The sequence below is a fragment of the Condylostylus longicornis genome, unplaced genomic scaffold (genome assembly GCF_029603195.1).
Source record: "Condylostylus longicornis isolate FDR11 unplaced genomic scaffold, ASM2960319v2 ptg000079l, whole genome shotgun sequence".
NCBI classification, from domain to species: Eukaryota; Metazoa; Arthropoda; class Insecta; order Diptera; family Dolichopodidae; genus Condylostylus; species Condylostylus longicornis.
In genome coordinates, this window is record NW_026578047.1 from 881,402 (window position 1) to 903,236 (window position 21,835).

General features: G+C 25.0%; 1 protein-coding gene across 1 annotated transcript in view; it reads right to left on the reverse strand.

Annotated features, from left to right (window-relative positions):
• Positions 1–21,103, reverse strand: part of LOC129612935 (POU domain protein 2-like) — a gene marked incomplete at its 3' end in the record, with an annotated part of 32,872 nt that extends 11,769 nt beyond the window's left edge. The window contains exons 1-2 of the mRNA XM_055526788.1: positions 20,992–21,103; positions 9,899–9,973 (exon numbers count right to left, since the gene is read on the reverse strand). Coding sequence (XP_055382763.1) covers positions 9,899–9,973; positions 20,992–21,103 — 187 coding nt within the window. The remainder of the gene's footprint in view (positions 1–9,898; positions 9,974–20,991) is intronic.
• Positions 21,104–21,835: the final 732 nt, after the last annotated feature.

Consider the following 21,835-nt stretch of genomic DNA (forward strand, 5'->3'; position numbering starts at 1 on the left):
CCAAGATTAAAGTTTTGAATCTGCTGTTGATATTTATGAAACTGAAACTGATGAAAATGAAAACTTATCATGATGAGAATGATGATTGTAGAAAAGATGATGATATAAGCTGAATAGACACTCAATTTCTGTATTATTAGAAATAGTTTAAATATTTTTCGATATTTTGCCCAGATCCCGCAGAAAATTCACATGCATTTTTTTTTTTAAGTTTAAAATCATAATATTCGTTATGATATTATGTATCAAATTTTTAAATATCTTCTGTATATATATATGTATGTATGTGAATAAAATACATTATGCGACAAATATAATATTTGAAAATGGAAATTCGAAATGGTTTCATAATATCATAAATGAATATAACAACTCAGGAGGGAACATCCTTTTTCCCAATATTCATATTTGAATGCAAGTATAAGTATATAGTTGGTAGAACATGAGAAACACAGCTATAATGTCATATTATACTAAACCCCTTTTCTGTTATTTTCATATTTATGTAAAATGTATGCACATATAAAAAATATTCCAACAAAATAACAATGGAATCAAAACTCTTTATCATATAAAAAAAAAAATACATAAAATTTGCGTAGATCCTGATTTGTTACATCATTACGCATATGGCTGTATTAAAATTTTTGATCTTGTATGTTTGTATTGTTGTACAATAAATTGTGAATATTTAAAATAAGGCAGTATTCAAAATGTATACGCTCACTGCATATTTAGCATCGAAGACTGCTACTCGTTTTTTACCGACCACATTGCACACAATAAGGAAGGTTATGTGATGACACCGAATTTCGAGTTTTCGGTGGAAACGTACTTCTCCATGGTAGGAAAGCGTAAATATACTACTTTTACAGAGATATCGGTCTGTCTGTCTGAGTATGCAAGTTCCGCTGAAAAGTTTTTGATGAAATTTGAAATTTGAAGAGGTCCGACATGAATTGAAAATTGGACCTCGGGAACTGGACTTCTTTGCCGGTTGATTTTCCTTTTTTGCACATATATAGAGGGATAATCAACGAATTTCCTTCAAGGCTCGGAAGTTGAGCTATAGGTGTATGTTTTACATTTTTCACCATATTTACTGAACTAATTGATGGTATTTCTTGAAATTTAATATTCGAGTTCTTGTTGTTACCGAAACTAACTGGGGAATTTTGCAAGGAATTTTGGATGGCACCAAGCAAAAATTTAGGCAGAGCCAAATTTAAAATTTTTCCAGGTATTTTAATTAAAAGCCTACAAATTCCATAATCTTCTATAACACTTACACTCCACTATTAATGGGTTCGGGCTGGTTCAGATAAGGAGCGGGAGGGAAGAGATCCGGCGGTACCACAACGGGTCTAGTTGGCCTATGTGTACCCTTCGGGGAGCCGCGACAATCTAACCTAACCTAACCTATACTCCACTAGAAAATATACATTCCAGTCGGTTATGTGTTGATCACATCAGATTTTTTATCGGAACTTTGTTGTTTCTTTTTTTTTGTGTTTTAAAATTTCTTTCATTCATTTTTTATATGAAATTTTCACCCTTTAACTTTGTTTTTTAGTGGATGAACGTTATAAGTTTTGCATTCCTTGGTAAAATAACATGTAGAAAATTGTAAAAGATTATGTACGTATGTATGTATATTTGTACAAATATAAAATTTATAATGGTATACAAATATGGTTAGCATTTAGTTTTGGTATACAAGTAGTTATAAGGGGTGAACTTTGATTGGCTTGTTGTTTTCATATTGTATAAGTAATTTTTGAATATTTAAAAGAGAATGAACCGAAAAAATTTAAAATTCCGAGAGGGTTTTAGTTTTTTTTTTTGTATATATTTAAAAAAAATGACAATCGAATTGAAAAAAAAAAACGAATAACAAACAACAATGTAAATGTCATTTTATTTAAAAGAAAATGAATTGTTTAATTTTAAAATTAGAAAATTTAAAAAAAACAGGCAAGGAATGAGTGCAAGAGAGGGTTGAAAAGGATCAAATTTTTGGAAAAAATACATAACTGTTTTGTTTTTTCTTGAAGTCAATTGAAATGCATCCTTTCTTCGATTTTAAAAATAAACACATACATATATGTATACAAACAAATTGAATGAAAAATTCGAAAACAGTATGAATTTTTTTCTTGTTATTAGAACAATTTAAAATAAATACAAATAAATTGTATAATCACAATATTTGAAGAAAAAATTTGTAAAATAAAATATTTTTCATGTGATTATTATATTTGTCTACATTTATTCTTATTGTGTACTAAATATGAGACCAATGTACAACAGTTCCACAAATATTTAATAATTACATATTGCAAAGATACCTACATAATTTCGCTTGTTTTTTTTTTATAATTTTTAATTTAATGTCATGTTATTTTCTTAAGAATTAAATTTTATTATATAAGAGATTCAGAATTAAAAATTTGAATGGAAGGGTTGCATGTATGTATGGCTCAGTTAACCGTTATCATATATAATTAGAGGTTTTTAAAATATTTTCTTCTGTAAATTTTTAATAAATAATTGTAATTATGTAAATAGTTTTAAAGCCATTAACTTTACTTCAGCTATACCCCTATACTTTAGCTACAATTATGATTGACAGTTTTCAAATTGAACGAGTATCCAACTTCAGATATCTATAGATTTTTGGTTGAATGAAAAATTGAGGTGCAAGCAAGAAATAAGATGTCGCATCGAAATGGCTAGACATGCATTTAATAAATATTCAAAGATAACTGTGCTACATAGATTTAAATTTAAACCTATATGTTTACGATTTATGAAATCTTATAATATGGTCTGTTCTTCTATATGGTGTTGAATCCTGAACCTTACAAGTTAGTAATGTTAACAGAATAGCGGCATTCGAAATGTGGATACTTGCTAAAGAATGCTTAAAATATCATGGGTTGAACAAGTTTTCAATAATGAGGTTCTGCGTAAAGTTGCATCAAATCGGCAGCTACTGACGAATATTAACCATAGAAAAATAGCGTATTTTAAACATGTAATGCGAAAAATTGAAAGCAAAAGAGGAATTGGTAAAAAAACATATGTCATGGTTACGCAACATTAGGGCTTGGATGGGTATATCAAATATCGGTGATTTAGTGCATCTAGTAATGAACCGAGTACAATACAACACCATGGTATAAGCAGCGTATGTATGGCAAAGAGACATATGACCGCTAACATCCATCAGTTGATAGACAGTACAAGAAGAGGAAGAAGAAGAGGTTTTTCGATGGCTGTTTTTAATATTTTTAAAAATAAAATGTTTGATTTAAACTTGTTATTCTTTTGATATCATCATTCAAATTAAGATTAACAAAAATTTTATATATTTTTTTTAAAATCATTATAAACCAATAAATCAGTTTATATCAGTTTATATATTTTACTAAAAGTACCTACATATATACTAAATTTAAATTAATCTTTGATCTAAATTTTAATGAATTGAAAGAGCGGCTAATATTACAGAGTGTTTTAATTTTTCTTATAATCTTAAATCTTAAAATATAAGAAGAGCAAAAGAAAAATCCCCTATGTTATACTGAGAACTGGATTAAATTCTAATTTTATAGGCAAATATTATATTATTTTTTTTGTTTTATTAACATTATTAATGTTGATTGTGGTTTGACAAACAGGTTTGAACTGAAGCCCATAAGAGATCAATAGACTATTAAAAACTTAAATATTGGGTTTTTTTTTTTTTGTTAAATTTCTTATAAAATATTTTAATAAAAATTATAGTATTAATATAAAAAAATAAAATAAAATAATATTATGATTGATTTATGATTAAAAAATATTTTTAATACGTTGTCATCATCTATAACAATCTACAATAATATTGGATGCGATGTAGGATTTCAATCTGTTCTTGATGATAACAATTTCATTAAGGAATAAAATAAAAGTCAGAAATGAACAAATAAATTGCGATTTATGTTAAGGTTATTCGTGTATTAGAAAGTATAAATATACAAATATAAAATATTTTAATTTATTAAGTTTATTACTCGTATAGTGATTTAAAATATTTTTAAAAAAATTTCGTAATTTATTGTATTAAACACGCGCGCCATTCTTTGATTCGAATGAAATTTCATTTGAATTACGCAGTTCTAAAAATAATTTAATTTTACAATATAAAATAAATATTTAAAATATTTTATTGTGAAATAATTCAGCTACCTAATTACAATGTACGTGAAAATGCTACTATATTTTGCAAAGATCGCACGAATACTTTGAGATGCAAAGATCGCACGAATACTGTGAGAAAAGCAATAACAGCAATAATAGGAAAAAGTAATACCGGGAGCATTCCATACACAAATTTAATAACAATATGACAGATGAGGCTTCAATGGAATATCAGCTTAACTTTTGAAATTATATTCTGAAAAAACTGCAGTAAATCAGATGTGTGCAATATTTTGTACGATTTGGAGAGTGTAAAAATGGAAAAAGAGCACCAAAATAAAATTTTCAAAAAAAAAAGAATAATTTACCGCTATTTTGAGATTTGCGAGGCATTACAATGTTGAACTCTGTTATCAAAATACACACAAGCCTCAGAGAGAGAAACAGAGTGGGTTTATAGGAAAGGACGAAGTTGTTTTCACTACATAAACAAGTTAAGGGTGATTATGAAATAATTGTTTCAGTAAAAGTCGCTCCTGAAAAATGTTATTTATGGTACAATCAAAGCATTGTATGCTAATGCAGAATAAGTACTTCAGGAATTAAACAGGGTTAGCTATGGTTCATTGTAGCGGTTAATGATATTATGAGAAAAACAACATTGTAAAGAACTATCACGAATATATTAGAAGACTATGTAATATGAAAATAATATGAAAGTTACAGAAAAAGATATGATAAGGAGGAAAAATTAAATCGCCTAGAGTAGAACGATGCAGAACGAAATCAAATGTCGCAAGGATTAATTGCAAGAAACACAACTCCGCTCAAAATAAACAATAAGTAACATAGAAGGTGTTTTCAAATTCATGTTACTGAACAAGAATAGGACTGGCTCTGACAATAGTACTGAATATTTTGTGCCTTCTATAGCTATTTATGCCTTCAATTTCTCCCACATAGTCCCAACAGTTTTTCATATAAAAGCCATCTCTCCTACAATTTGTGTCTGAAATTAAAGTTCGAAGATTGAAAAGATACCCAAACATCGATAATCTACGCACTCTCATGCACTAATTAACTAAATCTCACTTTAAATTTCTATTTATAACAAATCAATTAAAAAAAAAAATTATAATAAATCTCATTAATTTTTCAGATCCCTCAACTTAAGTCAAATATAATTTCTTTCTTTGTTGTTTTCATCAAAATTATCAAAATATCAAATTAAGAGTATACTCCATTTCACACCTCATTTAAATAAATACAAGTGAAACATTGCACGCATGACATTCAAAAACAACCCTTGAAATAAACAAAATGAGCAATCAAAAAAACAATTATCAACAGGTAGAATAATATTCAAAAAATTTGATTACCTTTTCTATTCAAATTATTAAAACACCCTTATGTCTGATAAAAAATAATATTGCTTATGTGTAAGTGTTGAAGTCAGTAAATAATCAGGATATCAAAAAAAAAAAAAAATTTTTCAACTCTTTATTTAATTTCTTTTTATTTTATAATACTTTTTATATTCATAGCCCGCCCGATTTCTATCACGAGAACACGAGAACAATAGGAAATCGACAATAAAACCACCAATTTAAATATTAAATAATATTTTTTTTTTCTATATAATTTGCCTTTTTTCCTTTCATTTCCAATTCAATGCCGGAATAAATAATTTTACGCCTTTTTTTTTTTTTTGAAATTGCTACCTTGTTTTCCATTTTATCCTTGTTCTTTTTTTTTTTATTAATTGAAAAGTTTATATGCAAAGTAAACCCCTTTAACTTGTTATTATTATTTGTATAACCCTTGTAATCGTATCCCAATATTGTTCGACATTAAACTCTTTACCTTCATAATTAACGTAAATACCTTTATATTTGATTTTGCATAATAAAATCCTTTATACGGTTCCTTAATATTTTACATTTTTCATTTGAGTATAAACTGAAGTGTTAACGAATGAGTGTGAATATTTTAATTTTGAAAAAAGTATCGCGCGATATTAAAATAATTGTGCGTAAAGTTAACAATACCTAGAACTACTATAAAAAAAAGGATATCAAGGACCTTCTTTTAATTCATTTATTTCTATATTTTATTTCCATTTAAATTTAGGGTGCATTTTGTAAAAAAACAAAAAACACAACCATTTTAAACGACGTCATTCCTTTCCTTTTTTAAATATTCATTATTAAATATTTAAATAATAAAAAAGGTATACATACTCGTATAATATGGTAATATCCTATTAATCGTTATAAAACTGCGCATATCATCATTATATAATATTAATTGTGTTGACGTTGTAAACATTATACAAATAATAGATTTAATTTTTGAATATTCAAGGGGTTCTTATAAATTTGAAATACAAATTTTTAAATGTATGCTAAAAAAATGTCAGGTATTAATATTGTTTTTTTTTACCTATTATTTATGTAACACTATAAAAATTGTTTAGCATATTATTACTTGTATATTTAGCGGTTAAAAGAAAAGGATACGATATAAGAAATTAAAATTTTTTTAAATTGCTATATTAATATTAAAGATATAATCATAAATTACGTAGTAAAACGAAGGGCATAATAAAATTGTATAGATATTTTGAATAGTGTTGACGATGACGACGACTATGAGGACGGTGATAACGATAATGAATATTCATAATAAATAACGGTATAAATATACGTAAGAAAGGTGTCCCTATATATATATATTTGCTTAGAATTTTAATATGAAGGGGAAAAATTTACATACCATAATATATTTTATGTATTCCGTTGTTAAATGATCCTTTTTAATAATATATCCTTGTAACCATATTAAATAAATTATGCGTATATTTTGTAATACATATTTGAATGTGTGTGTGTGTGCGTATGGACGAGTATGTTTACTTGATTTGAATAAAATATTTTGTATGATTTTAATTTTATTTTGATAAAATGATTGTATTTAAAATATTTTGTTAATAATTGAAAATTATTTGAAGGGTGCTGCTTCATGATTTTTAACCGTGTTAATAAGGTTAAAATAATTTTGTTACACAAAATCGCATAGTAATATTAATATGGGGAACCCTTAATTTTAATTTTTATTTAAAATTTTTTTTTCATTATAAAATTATTATAAACAATATAAATTTAAAATATTTCATACGCAATTTATTCATATTAGACAATGGATACTCTATACATGCTATGTACTTAGTAATTAACTGTGTTTGGTATATCTAAAATATTTAAATATTAAGGAGATGTTTCTGTGGACATGGTTGATTAATTAAAATTAGGTAAGAGAAATTTAAAATGAAAGGATAACAAGGATCTTTTGTACATGTGTGTGTGTGTTTTTGTATATAGAATAATGTAGGTGTTAATATATGTACATGAATGTTTGTTCTGATTCACAGATTGCGGTTATATTTAATTAAATGCGTAAATAATTAATAATTTATTCAACATATGTTATTATTATTATCGCACACGTCGTATCTTAACTGACATAACTCAAAAAAAATTAATTTTAAGAAAATTATTGAAAAAAACTGATTAAAAATTTTATAGAAAAATTTGCAACTCTTATTCAACCCAAAATTCCCATTCCGTCTGCGATTCGAATTAAATTTCATTTTACTAGAGCTCCGATTCCGATTCCGTCTCGAATTTACTACGATTTACTCCGACTGATTCGAATTCCTAAACTAACTCAAAGCACTCCAATTCGGATTCCATTTATGAGTCTTTATTCTTTGAGTATTCGGAATAAAATCCGAAACGATTCCGACGCCGAATTCTGTACAGACTCGGTTCGAGGTCGGAGTTGCTATTGGAATTGGGATTGACAGGACTCAGTACACGTTTTTGACTTGGGACACGACTCCGACTTTTGTATCGAAATTGAAAACATTAATTTTTTTAACAAACAACTCCGAATTTCTGAGAAATATAAGTCTTTCGATTTCGACTCTTCAAATTGTTGAATTAATTGAATTACCTTGTATTTAATAACTTAAAATTATTCGGTTTGGATATTATGGCATTAGTTTTCGAGTTATGAATTTAAAAAAAAATTAATTTTATAAGGATATTTGATTTCCGAAAATATTCCAATTTATTTTATAAACGAAATTTAGAATTCAGTTAAATGATTTCAATTAAAATTTTTTACCCTTATATACTCTATTAAATATGTAAGTAAAATGAATATTGAGACCTTTACCGTAAAATTCAAATTAATTTTTTGTATTCATTGAATAACGTTATTCTATATTGTAGTTTTCTTTCAGGCAAAATATTATAATAAGCCGTTATATACATAGGACTATATTCATATGGATGTATGTACATGCGTATATATGCAAAATTCAAAAACTTTTAAAGAAACTGTTATTATTATTTTTACCATGATTAGATTTCTATAATAAATACCGAAAAAATTCAATTTATGTAAAAATATTCATTCGGATATGCTGAATTTTAATTGTATACATAAACTTACATTTTACTATTTTTTCATCATAATAATAGAGCTACATTATATGCTTAATCCTAAAATTAAATGTTCGACCACATCATTAAAATTAATATTAGAATGAGTATAAGAATCTATGTGTACATGTGTATATATGCGTGTATATAAGAGAATATGATGAATTTTTGCAAAATAAAAATATAAAAGGAATTTAGTTAACTGTTAGAACGTGTTTGTCTCGTGTTTGACGGAGTTTTTTTTTTGGGATACTTAAAATCAAATATACGAAACGGTTAATTTTTACGGTAAATTTATTTTTATATTCATTCATATGCATATAATGTGTATATGGTGAGGTTTGTATGTTCTTCTTCTTCCTCTTATTGTTTATTATTAGAAATTTGTTAATAAAAAAAAAAACCCTTTTATTTTTTTTATTTAATTTCTTTGTTGTGGATTTGTACTTAAAGATTTAATGCCATAATTTGTCCTTGAAGTATGACAAAAATGAACAAAAAAAAAATACGGAATTAAAAGATGAGGTCGATTGTCTTTGGCACGTACCTTTTTTGTTGTTGTTTTTTTTTTTTTGGTTCTTGTTGATGGCTTTGTTTAAATCAGCTTATATGCCTAGAAAATTCATAGTGGAATTGTTGTTGGAAGAGAAATCGGTAAGGAATTTATTTTGTGTAAAAATCCAAAATTGAAACAATTTCTAATAATGAGCATTAAAAATAATAATCGGAAATAAAAGGATTTTGTTTTTTCCTATATTTTTGTTAAGGTCTCATTCTTATATACAATAATTTGTAAAAATACCTATTTACTTATATAAAAGAAAAATTATTGAATGCAAACGTAGAATCTTCAAAATTATGTTGTTATATATTGAATTTTAACCCCTTTTCCTTCGTACAGTAAAAATTTTCTGGGAGGAGTGTTGGGATTTTTATTAATATCGGGTAAATATTTTATATTTTAACGTTGGCAGGCAGTTACTTAAATTTTATTTTTTATGAATAATTTGTTAATTAAATAATAATTTTTTGGGTAACTGCGTGGTATACGTCGATTTGATTGCTATGCAAATAAATTTTTTTTAGTTCTTGTAACATATTAAATTTCTAGGGGATCTTGAGAGTCTCATACGAATAGAATCTCACATTAAAATTTTTCATAAATTAATTAAAAACGGAATAAAAATAAAATTTTCAAAACTTACCATTGACGGGTTCTGTTGTCAGTGACGGTGAAGATGACGGTGAAGTCGATTTTGGTGATAAATGATTATTTAGATCTGTAAAAAGAATATTTTGACAATATTAACTTGAATTAATTAAATTTGATTAAAAAAAGTTTAATAAAAACAATTTATTATTTTTTTTTTAGGTATATGTAAAGAAAACTCCCTTTTATTCGGAATAAAATACTTTTTATTTATACTCGTACTAATATATATATATAAAAGGAAAACACAGGAGAGAAGTTCATGAAAGCATTCCGATATTCAAATCAAACAAGGATTGCCTACTGAACACGGGCGAAGGTAACGCGGTTACTTGACTTTTTAAATTAATTACTCGACCAGTTTTAAGGATTATAACAGGTATAATTTTAGTTTGTAAAAAAAAAATAATAATAATCAAAGAAAAATTAAATTTTAGATTAAGTCAGGTAGAAAATTAGATTAAGTCAGGTATAATATTTCTAATTTCAATAGATTTTAATTTTATTTTTTGTTGTCTTAATTAGAAGAAAATCAGCCTTGATAAAGTGCGTATGTAGCATACTAAATATAATAGCAAAAATAAAAAGTATTTTGTTCCGAATAAAAGGGACTTTTCTTTTTATACACCTAAAGAAAAAAAATTATATTTCGGAAAAATTATCAACCATAGAAGAATTTTTTTAACAATTTATTACCCTATCTTTGGGCTGCTAGTAGGACACTATATAATCTCTATAAATGGTTCTTCTAGAAACGAAATCGAAAGGTAGGCAATTGAAGCAAATTCATTCCGAACTTTAGAACGAGGAGTCGAGAGCTAATTTCTTTAACCGTCTGAAAACATCAAAAATGATTGTGGGCGTATTTATACTGTAGTAATTGCATTTTTTGACTGAGAAGAGTGAAAAGCGCATTTTGTAGGAGGAATAGATGACAGAGCGTCTTCCGGACTATTACAAAAATGGAATGTGAATTTGTGACATTTCCTTACTTTTCAAGTAATCACAGCTATTATAATACTGAAATTAATTTTGGGATATCTAGGGAGGCTAAAATCATGTAGTTGGGGATTGGAATAATAAAATTTTTTAAGTGGTGACGTGACAGCGCCATAATTGGTCCGCTAAATTTTATAATAAGTTTTAAATTAAAAATCCTTTACGTATTATATGCACCATAACTTATTGCATGTGACTTGAAAATTTTAGAAATTTCCAAGTATTTTGTATAATTTTAAATGAAAAAATTAAAGAATTTTATTTTTTTTTTGTGATTATATTGTGAATGTATACTCGTATAAGAGTATTAGATTATATACATACATACATATGCATTGAATCCAATTTATTATCTAAACATGCAAAATACATTAGGGATTTTTTTATATATTTATACAATATAAATTGCAATAATAACATACAAAATGAAAATATCTCCATTTATAAATGCTAGCTAGCTATGTATGTATATAAGGATTTAAATACAAAATTATATATTATTTGTATATAACATTGACTGAATTCATTGAACTGTATATAGTATAAATTCTATTTTTATTATCAGGTTATTATCCTGCCAGACGATTTTCATTTGAATGAAAATTAAAATACAATTTTTTCCCCATGATTTTTTTTGCTCCTTTCTTTTACATATTCATGTACATATAATAATAATATGTGTGTGCAAATCTATATGTGTACAAAATATCAAATTTACTGTGTGTACATAGTGTATGTGGATATTTTAATAAAAATTGATATTATGCACGTAAACTTATTACAAATGTTATTTTTTTTCTAGAACTTGTTCAAATTATAAAAATTTTGGAATAAGTAATGTGTATGTACAGTTAGATGTATGTACTTACAATACTCGTATCTAGATAAAATTAGTAAAAAAAAAAAAAGTATTTAAAAATAAGATCCTTGTACATGTCATTTGAAAACATAAATAAGGAAAAAAAATATTGTAAGTCGAAATTTTTGTTGATGATTGCAAATGCATTATATAGCTTTATACGAGTACAGTATGGCGTGCTCCAGTGGAGGAAATTCAAAGCTAAGTGAAGATATCAATAAAAATTTCCATTAAAGCCGTCGCGGCCGAATTATGTGTCACTTTTGTACCACACTTTTAAATTATTCTATTTATGTCACTGTTGACATATATGACAAAATCTACAACTTAATCTAAGTCCAATGAAAGTAAACCGATACTATTATGTAAACCTTGTTTGACATCAAACTTTGTTTGAATGAAAATTATAGAAATTATTCTGTATATAATTGTCATAGCAAATTTCTAATTTTTTTTTTGTAAAATCTGAAATAAGTTCAGTTTTAGAATAAGTTCACTTTTAGAATAAGTTTTAGAATAAATTTTTTTGCATATATGTAAACCGTATAGTCATAGGTACGACATATGGTGGTGACATAAGAGTTTATATGAATATTATTGCATGGTTTTATTCACACATGTCATCTTCCGATTATATACGAAAAATAAAATTATTTATTCAGAATGCAGGTGAACACACTCCTAATTAAATACATTTTTAAGTTATAATCAAATTTATTTAGAATATACTGCAGAAATATAAATACACTATGGGGCTATAAGTTTGTTAATTTGCGGATCGGCTTATAAACATATAGGATATTTTAATTGAAATGGATTAGAATTTTTGGAAATTGCAATATTAATTTTATATAAACTGTAAATTTTATGAAAATAAGAATTTCTCAGAGCACATATTGTATGTATACGGTCTGTAAATTTTTAGACTATATGGTATGCTTGCATAAGATTATCACCTTTATAGTATTTAAATAATATTTTAAAAAATTCTTACAAAATTGAACAAAATATATAGGGAGGTTGCAAATGCAAATACGATTTAAGTACAAAAAGCAAGGATAATAATATGGGAAATATCCTTATGTTTTGTATATAAATATATATATGGTATATGATCAAAATATTATGATATTGAACCGATATATTTTTTCATTCTACAATGGGTTTGTAAATATACTTTTTTCTATTAGAATCCAGCTTTGCATAAAACTTCTTTTCTTCTCTTAACTGTAATATATGTATATATATATATATATATATATATATATATTTATATACGAGTATATATATAATGTATATATATATATATATGTTATAGACATACAATATATATATGATATATGATGTATATATGAATGGCTTTATATTATGTTAATGCTTATATATATATTTAATAAACAAAATACTTTTAGTATATATAAAATAAGAATGAATAGTTGGCAACGTTAATATTTATAGTACTCTTGGGGCTGACCAAATACAACACAAAATATAAGGAAAAAAATCATAATAAAAATAACCAAAATAACATTATAATCGAACCGGTAATGTCCTTTTTATAATATACACATATAAAATATTTGAATCTTAATCTAAATATAAAAAAATTTTATAAAGATTACTTCTTATTTTTTATCATTTAAGGTCAACCTTAAGTGAAAAAAAAAAAAATAGCAAACATACAATATATAAGATATACGGAACAAACATCAGGTATTAAAAGAACAACGAACATAAAGTATATACGGTGGTATAATATAGAGACCCTTTGGTCATAATCTTTAGAGTTATGCATGAAAAGTTTTTGTTCTTTTAAAAAGGACATTTAATTTTTTTTTTTTTTTTAATAAATGGCATATAAAAAGAGAAAAACAATTCTTTTTTTTTTTCTAAAAAAAAAGGGGAACATTTCAAAAAGTAAAACTATTTATATTCTATTTTAGTCTTTAAGAGGAGATGGGGATGATGACGATGGTAATGGTAGAGTTATTTGGGTGTATGGAAAATATTTATATTTATGGGGTGTTAAATCGCTATATAATTTGAATCGTAAAAATTAAAATGTGTAGTGATTTTTCTTTATTCACAATTGAATTGAATATAGATTCATCTTAATGAAAATCTTAAGTAAAACAAAGATAACATATTGTAGTTTTCTAATTCATCATTTGAAGAATTGGTTTTTGTGTTCAAGATTCTAATTCAAAGATTTTGTAATATAATATAATTAAAAGAAATATTAGTTAAGAAGATTGTAATTCTAGATAAGTTTAAGTGTCTTCGGTTGTTAAGTGTAGGCCGGTACTAGTTGAGAGGAAGTTCTTTATTGGTCTCTTAGTTGAAGGAAATGGTGCTTTCTGAAATTATTTTTAGTTTAACTAATCGCAATCATTACATTTTAGTTAATAGGAACGGAATCCCTTCAGGCTTGTTTGATTTGTTTTTGGTAGAATTCAATAAACTCGTAAGTTGGTATATTTATTTCTGGTTTCAGCTATAATGAAGTAAAAGAATAATTTGACTCTTGGATTTGTCAATAAAATTGTTCTATTTTGAATGTAAGGATATACTTTTTCATCAAATTAGAAATAATCATTTGGTTCTGGAAGCGGATGTCGAAAAGCCATTGCCTACTATTGTTATATTATTAAATATCTTCAGTAGAACCATCTATTTTATTGTCTTTGGAATATTTATTTATTAAATGTGCTTTATTAAAAGGTTGAAGAGAGAATACTATATCACCCGAATGCTGATGATAATGAGAAAGTGCTTTTATTTAGAATGCAGTCAACACATCTAAGAGTGATTATGGCTTCCATTAACATCGTTTATCTAGTATCAGGGTGGGAAAAAGATAGTGCCCACGATAGAAAGAAAATTTCTTTAAGTAAATTTACTCCGGCCAAATGTGCAATTCTGTATGTGGTAAGCCAACAAAGTAAATTTGAAATTTTTTAATTATTCACTTAAACGCAACGCCTGTATTCTTAAGGCACATTAATTGGATTTGCAAATTATTGGTTATAATTTCTACAACTAAGATGTAGTAAAGGATAATAATTACGTGTGGTATAGATCTTCTACAATAATTCTTGGAAAAATCAATAAATTAAAACAAAATACAAAGCACGGTCGTACGATTATCATCAAAGAAATTATTAGATCCAGAAACAATACCCAATAATTTCATTTTTCTTTTCTTAATTACGAAAATTAAACCGAATCAAATCAATTCTCATAAAAATTTTTTTTTAAATTTTCTACATTTAAACCAAATAAATTACCCATAATTTTTAGCTTCTTTCTTATATACCACAGCACTATATAAAGGTTCTAGATTTGCATAGTTACGTTTAAAAGGTAGACAATAAAATAGACAAAGCGCATAGGTACTAGAGCATAAAAAATTTCTAATAGTCCTTTTTTTTATTATTTTTATTTAGGATTTTGTATATTCTTTAGCAAATGTCCTTTTGTTCATTAAACACATTAATTATCATTCTTATCTATTATTTTAAGGACAAATGTAAAGAAAACAAAAAAGAAAAACAAAGTCCACAAATAATTTTCTATACCCTTGACAGCTTGTACAATTTACATTTTGTGTATGAAACTGCAACTTTTTATTTTAAAAAATTCTTCTTTACAAAACCTTCATTTGAATAAGGTTAAAAGATGAAGAAAAAGGACACTATATGAATTTAAAATTATAAGAAATGCTAACTGAGTGCATGAAATACAAATAATTTTATAGGCAAATTTTTATTATCCTTTTGAAAGGAAAAAAAAAAACAATAGAAAATAATAACAAATTGACACCTACGTTTTAGTTGGTATTGATTTCTAAAACGCATAAAATCACATCCATGGCTTCACTTACAAATATGAAACAAAGAAATGAACAAAAAAGTTATGAAGTCAGAAGGCGACTTGGAAATTATTTGTATACGTAGTACGTACTCGTATATAGGTACGTTGATATACTGTTTGTATGTAGAATAACAATTTGACTATTTGTCATGTTCATCCATTGTCCATATTGTTCCTTGTACATAATGTATATGCAAAGTTTATATGTATACGAGTATATGTCTACATGAACACACAACTATTTACTTCTATAAGGTTTCAAATAATGCTCCTACGATTATAAATTGTTTTCTTTATTTCTTTCAAACAAACAACGAAAGATACTCGAATCATTATCAAGTAAAAGGATATAATAATGTATGTAGCGTGAATAGCGAATTAGAAATGAGAAATTTAACCCGTTAGGAGGGTGCGATCAATTATTAATTTGACTTTTGTTATTAAAAAAATATTTGAAATTTTTCATTTCAAATAGATTTCGCTTATATTATGGCATGTACACTTGTGAAGTTTCAATTGTATTTGCAATCATATAGGATTTCGTAGGATAGACTGGAAAAGGAATTATTATATTTTTCTATCTCTTGAATACGATTTATTGAACAGCAATCTCAATCTAGTCGAACTTTTCTTTTAGAAGTCAATGTTCCATATTGACCGCCACTTTGTTTATCATATAAATCCCAGGCCTCGCATATAATCAGCTCACACCGTATGCGCTCGTAACAAGAGAGGTCGTTCCGCTCTGCAAATACTAATAGTCGAAGATCTCTCGAATCTCGGTTAAATAGTTCGCTTGTTCCTTTTCTGATTTTTTTTTTGATGATTCCCCACAAAGAGAAGTATATTGGTTTGACTATATACCAGTAAATAACAGTATCAGTTTCCTATAGTATTGACAGATTAGTTTGAATAACACTTTGGGTGATTTTTATAGATCGAAAATCTCAGGCATATTTTGTGTTACCGTTCTCTGGCATTCATAAAATTTGTTACACAAATTAAATATAAGAGTAAACCGGGAACCAATTTTTTTTAACAGTTTATGAAATTGGTTTTAAGGAATGATTGGGTTAATTCAGTATTCCATAATACATATACATTATGAATTATGGAACACTGGAAAAAAATCGAAATAAAATAAAATTTATTGTTACCTTGCAAGTTTTACCTTGGCCAGGATACAAAAAACAAAATTAGACAACGGAAAAATGATCTTTTGTGATGTGCATAAAAATTTTTTTTTTCGATTTTGCTCGTTTTTTTCTTCTTTTTATTAAAGAATCTTATAAGGTTGCCTATAGATTCGATTTGAATATGAAAAAAAATTTTCGATTTTTCGAGTTTCAGGTAAAAAAAAAAGGACTACCAAAATTATTTTATTTAAAAAAAAAAATTCTTATTCACTTAGAAATTTGAATTTTTTAAATGTGCATGCAGATTGAAATCGGAGATTCATTTACAAAAAAAATAAAAACATAAAAAGGAGCCTTGTATCCTGATGAGATTCAAAAAAAATTTTTTTTTATGTCATGTTTATTTTTATATTTTAACTATTTTTTATTATGAGAAAAAAAAAAACGGAGTATAAAATGTTTTTATTTAATTTTGCTGTAAAATTTGAAATTTTCGAATAAAAATTTGAGAGAGGCAGGCAACAATATTTGCATATGTTTAATGTATTTGTTTAATAAGCACCTGAGCAGGTGACGATATTTTATTGTTAACAGTAAAAATATTGAAAAAAAAAAAAAATTTTATAAGATTTCTTTTTCATTATATTTTTTAGGTAGGAGCAGCTTTGGTTTAGAAAAAATTTGGTTACACAATTTTATGGTGTTTTCTAAATTTTAAAATTTTCTGATTTTCTTTTTTTTGTTTTTCAGAAATAATTGAAATTTTTCGGTAATTTTCGGTTTCGACTACTGAAAATTTAAAGAAAATTCATAAGTAACGCATAGGTATGTGATTTTTTTTACATGGCCGCTTGTTATTTGTTATAGGAGTTGTAATTGACTTAGAAATTTTCTAAATTTTGACTGTTTACAGATAAAAAATGTATTTTTAATGTATTTGAGTTGGAAATTTGGCAGGATATATCCTAAAAAAAAATTTTCGAAAAAATTTATTTAAAAATTTTATTGCCTTTTGCTACTGACTCCACGGTTTAATGGACATAACAGCCTATCTCTAATACAATTAGTAAAAGGCAAAATAAATTTTCAATTGGCATGCTTATTGAAGAATATTGCTTATGCTTACATATATTTCGGATGTGTCATCAGAATTTTCGATTTGATGAATATATGTCTATATAAATTTGCACATAAGTGACAAGTCATTATACAAACAAGTCTTTTTAATAACTTTTAATAATTATTATCAAAAATCCCATTCATTTCCGATTCTATTTTCATATTATTATTGAATGATCACAAATTGAATTTGTTTATAAAAAGTGAACAGTTCACTTTTTCATATTTAATTTTATAGGAAATTAATTTTTAGATATTGCGATAAAAACGTGAATTTTTTTGAAATTAACCGTAAAACATTAACTATTAATGACATTTTAATAACTGTTTTTAATATAATAATTATTATAATAATAAAAAAAAATAATTCTTTTTCATATGTCATGTTCCGAGTTGAAGTTTTAGGTTTAGAAAGAAAGGCAAACTAGCTAAATATTGAAAATTTAGAGTAAGGTGATGACAAACTATAAAATCAATGCTACAATAATTAACTATTAATCTATACACAAACAATTTAATAATAACAATAAAATATTCATTCATTCATTCATTCATTCATTCGTTCGTTCGTTCATTTATGTGATTGCTATATTATGTGAGTACAAAAATGTTGCCGTTTAATAAAGATATTGAAAAAATATGGGTTAAAAAAATTTATTTTTATATTTTTTTTTAAATTTTATGACTAAGATTTTGTTTGGATTTTATAGTTTTCTACTATGGTATTATTAATTTTTGAAAAATTTGCAAAAAAAAAATTAAAAAATTTATTGCAAAAAAATTTTGTTTTATTTCTCTATATAATTTTGAATTTTTAAGGTCAATTTTTCTATTGAATAATATTCGAAAGTTGTAAAAATTTAAAAATTTTTTTTTTTTTATTAATGAAATATTTTTGAAATTCAACATCACCTTCCAAGTAACGAAACTATACATAGTTATTTTTATTATTAATTTTTTATTGATTTATTCACCCATCACTAAATAAAATTATTCAAAAAGATTTTATAGAGGAAATAATTATTATAATGATTGATTTTTAAATTTATTAATAATTTTATTATTTTTCTAAAATATTTTTTAATAATTTTGTAAAAATTTCAATTTTTGAATAGATTAAAAGTCAAACACCTTTAATCAATTGTAATATGTGGAAGTCATTTATTTTGCAATGAGTCCGAAGTGAAATCTTGTTGAATTTCTAGGTGCGCATGAAAAAATAATTAATATTTTGCTTATTGGATTAAAATTAAGTTAATAAGATTGATGAATTTTTAATTTATTTTTTTGATTTTATAACGTCTAATAATTCATTGCTGTTATACATAATTTAGTGCAAGTTAGTCTTACAATAATTATTGTTAAATTAATAGATTACTTTATAGAATCGAAAATTCCCCTTATATACGCTTCGTATTTAGGGCAAGTGTATACGTATGCAAATGATTTTGGCTATAGTATAAACAGTCATTTTATAAATATAAAAAATAAAATCAATTTGATTTTACATATTGAAGAAATAGAACAAAAATGAGGAAGAATCGTAGGAATTTTTTATAACTTAGCAGACACTGGGACACCACGATTTAACAAAAATCTATATATTATAGTTTATTCCACTACAATATTACGTATGGAACTATTGATTTGGGGATATAAAATCAAAACAAAAAGGAATATTAAAATTGAGTACATTAAAAAGCAAATTGATTAAAAATTTATTCTTAAATTCAATAAAAGAAAACACATACAGATGACCTATACCAAAATGTTTAATACAAATTCAATGTACAAATAATTACTTATAGAAAATTACAAATAGAGCATATATACAAAGTTTATCACAGAAAAATTCTTTAAAAAGCCAACCTCATTCAAGGTAATTATAATATGCACCTGCCGTAAGCATTAGGATCTACAGTTAGCATCAGATACTATGAGAATAGAAGCAAGTAACATTTACAATTAAGCCATCAAAGAATACAAAATACCGACTGAAGCCTTAAAAATTTTAAATTTTACACAATTTAAAAAGAAAATGTTAGTTCCCTATATTTGGTTATACGCAGGGTGGCGCAAAAAGAACGATATGTTTTGAATTCTTGATAACTTTTTTATTTATTAACTTTTTTTTTTTATTTCAGAATCTTGTAAACAAGGCTTGGCAAATTTATAATGGAGCGGTACACAACGCAGCAGCGAACAAAAATCATAGAATTTTACTATTAAAATCACAGGTTAGTTATTTTAACTCGCCAAGCATATCGGCGATATTTCAATGTGCGGAATCTGCTCTCTGCAGCAACAATAAACCGCCTGGTAAGACATTTTGAAGAAAATGGATCAGTAAGAAACATACAAATTCGTGGAAGACCGCGTACGGTCCAAACGGAGTAAAATGTTGAACGTGTAGTCAACATTTAGTGTACTTTGATAGAGAAATCTTAAAATTTGAATATCTCAATTCTTTCTATTTTTTATATTATTTTATTATATTTTATAATTTTTTTAGAAAAATTTTTTATATTGTAATTTTTCATTTAAATTTTTAAATTGTTGTATATTAAGTTTATTCTTTTTACACTGTTTTTTCGCCGAAAACAAAAAATAATATAAAAAATAATACTCTAAACGAGCGAAATTTTTATAATAAATCAAATTCAAGCTATAAAATTTGAAATTATTCACATAAATCGACAATACATATAATATGAAGGTGCTAGGAATGTAGAGACATCATTGGATCTCAATATTATATACTGTATAAAATACACTATCAAACCTCCAGGATTTATGCTAAATATGCTAAGTGTAAACTTTTATTTAAATGAAAATTTTTAAAATTTTTTCGATAATTTCTTAACTGGTTTTCAATTATCCTTTTTATAGCAATAAATAAAATATCCATTGTATACCTATTATATACGTGTATAATATCTGTTATACGAGTAGTGCTAAAAATAAAATTTTTATTTCGACAAAATGCCGCCGGAATAAACAAACAAAAAAAAAATCAGAATTTCTAATACCCTTATAATAAATATGATTAATTCAGATATACAATATATTATTTATATATAGTATATATGTTGATATACATACATCTTGTCCTACCAGATGATGTTGGTGTACTAAGTATATTATTATGTCGAATTGAATGTTTATTATCCTCATGATGATCATTTTCCCATATTAATTGTTGTGATATCACCATCATTTTATTATTATTAATTTGTATATTAAAATTATTTAAAATTTTATTATCCAAATTATTGTTTTTAATTTTTTTATTTTAAAATATTAATTAATAAAATTAAAAAAAATTTAATTATATATTCTATTATGTTATCATATTGTTATAATTATAAAATAATTTTAATTTTAATAAATTATTTAATAAATTTATATTAATTATTAATTTAAATAACATTTATAGATTTTATTTTATTTAAAATAATTTTTAATTAATTTATTTTTTTATTTTATTTTGTGAATGAATTTAAAAAATTGTATAAAATTATAAAACTTAATTTTAATTAATATGTAAATTTTATTTAAAATTATTTAAAATTATTATTATTAATTTATGTAAAATAATTACAATATTAATAAATTAAATTATGAATATTTAAATTTTATGGAAAAAATATTTATTATAATTTCACTCTATTAAGTTTCACAAATTATAATCAACTGAATTTATAAAGGTAGTAATATTGTCCTTGAAGTCCTTTATAAAATTTGTATAAGTTTCGCATATTTTTACATGCACAAATTATTATTATAATCTACATATATATTTAATATACACATATATTTATACGTTCATCTAATTTTTTGTTATAAGTAACATTCTGTTCTTAATAAAAACAAAAAAAAAAAAAACAAGAACAAAAAATTCTTTACTATATATGCAATTTTCTTAAAGAAAAAAGGAAAGAGAAAA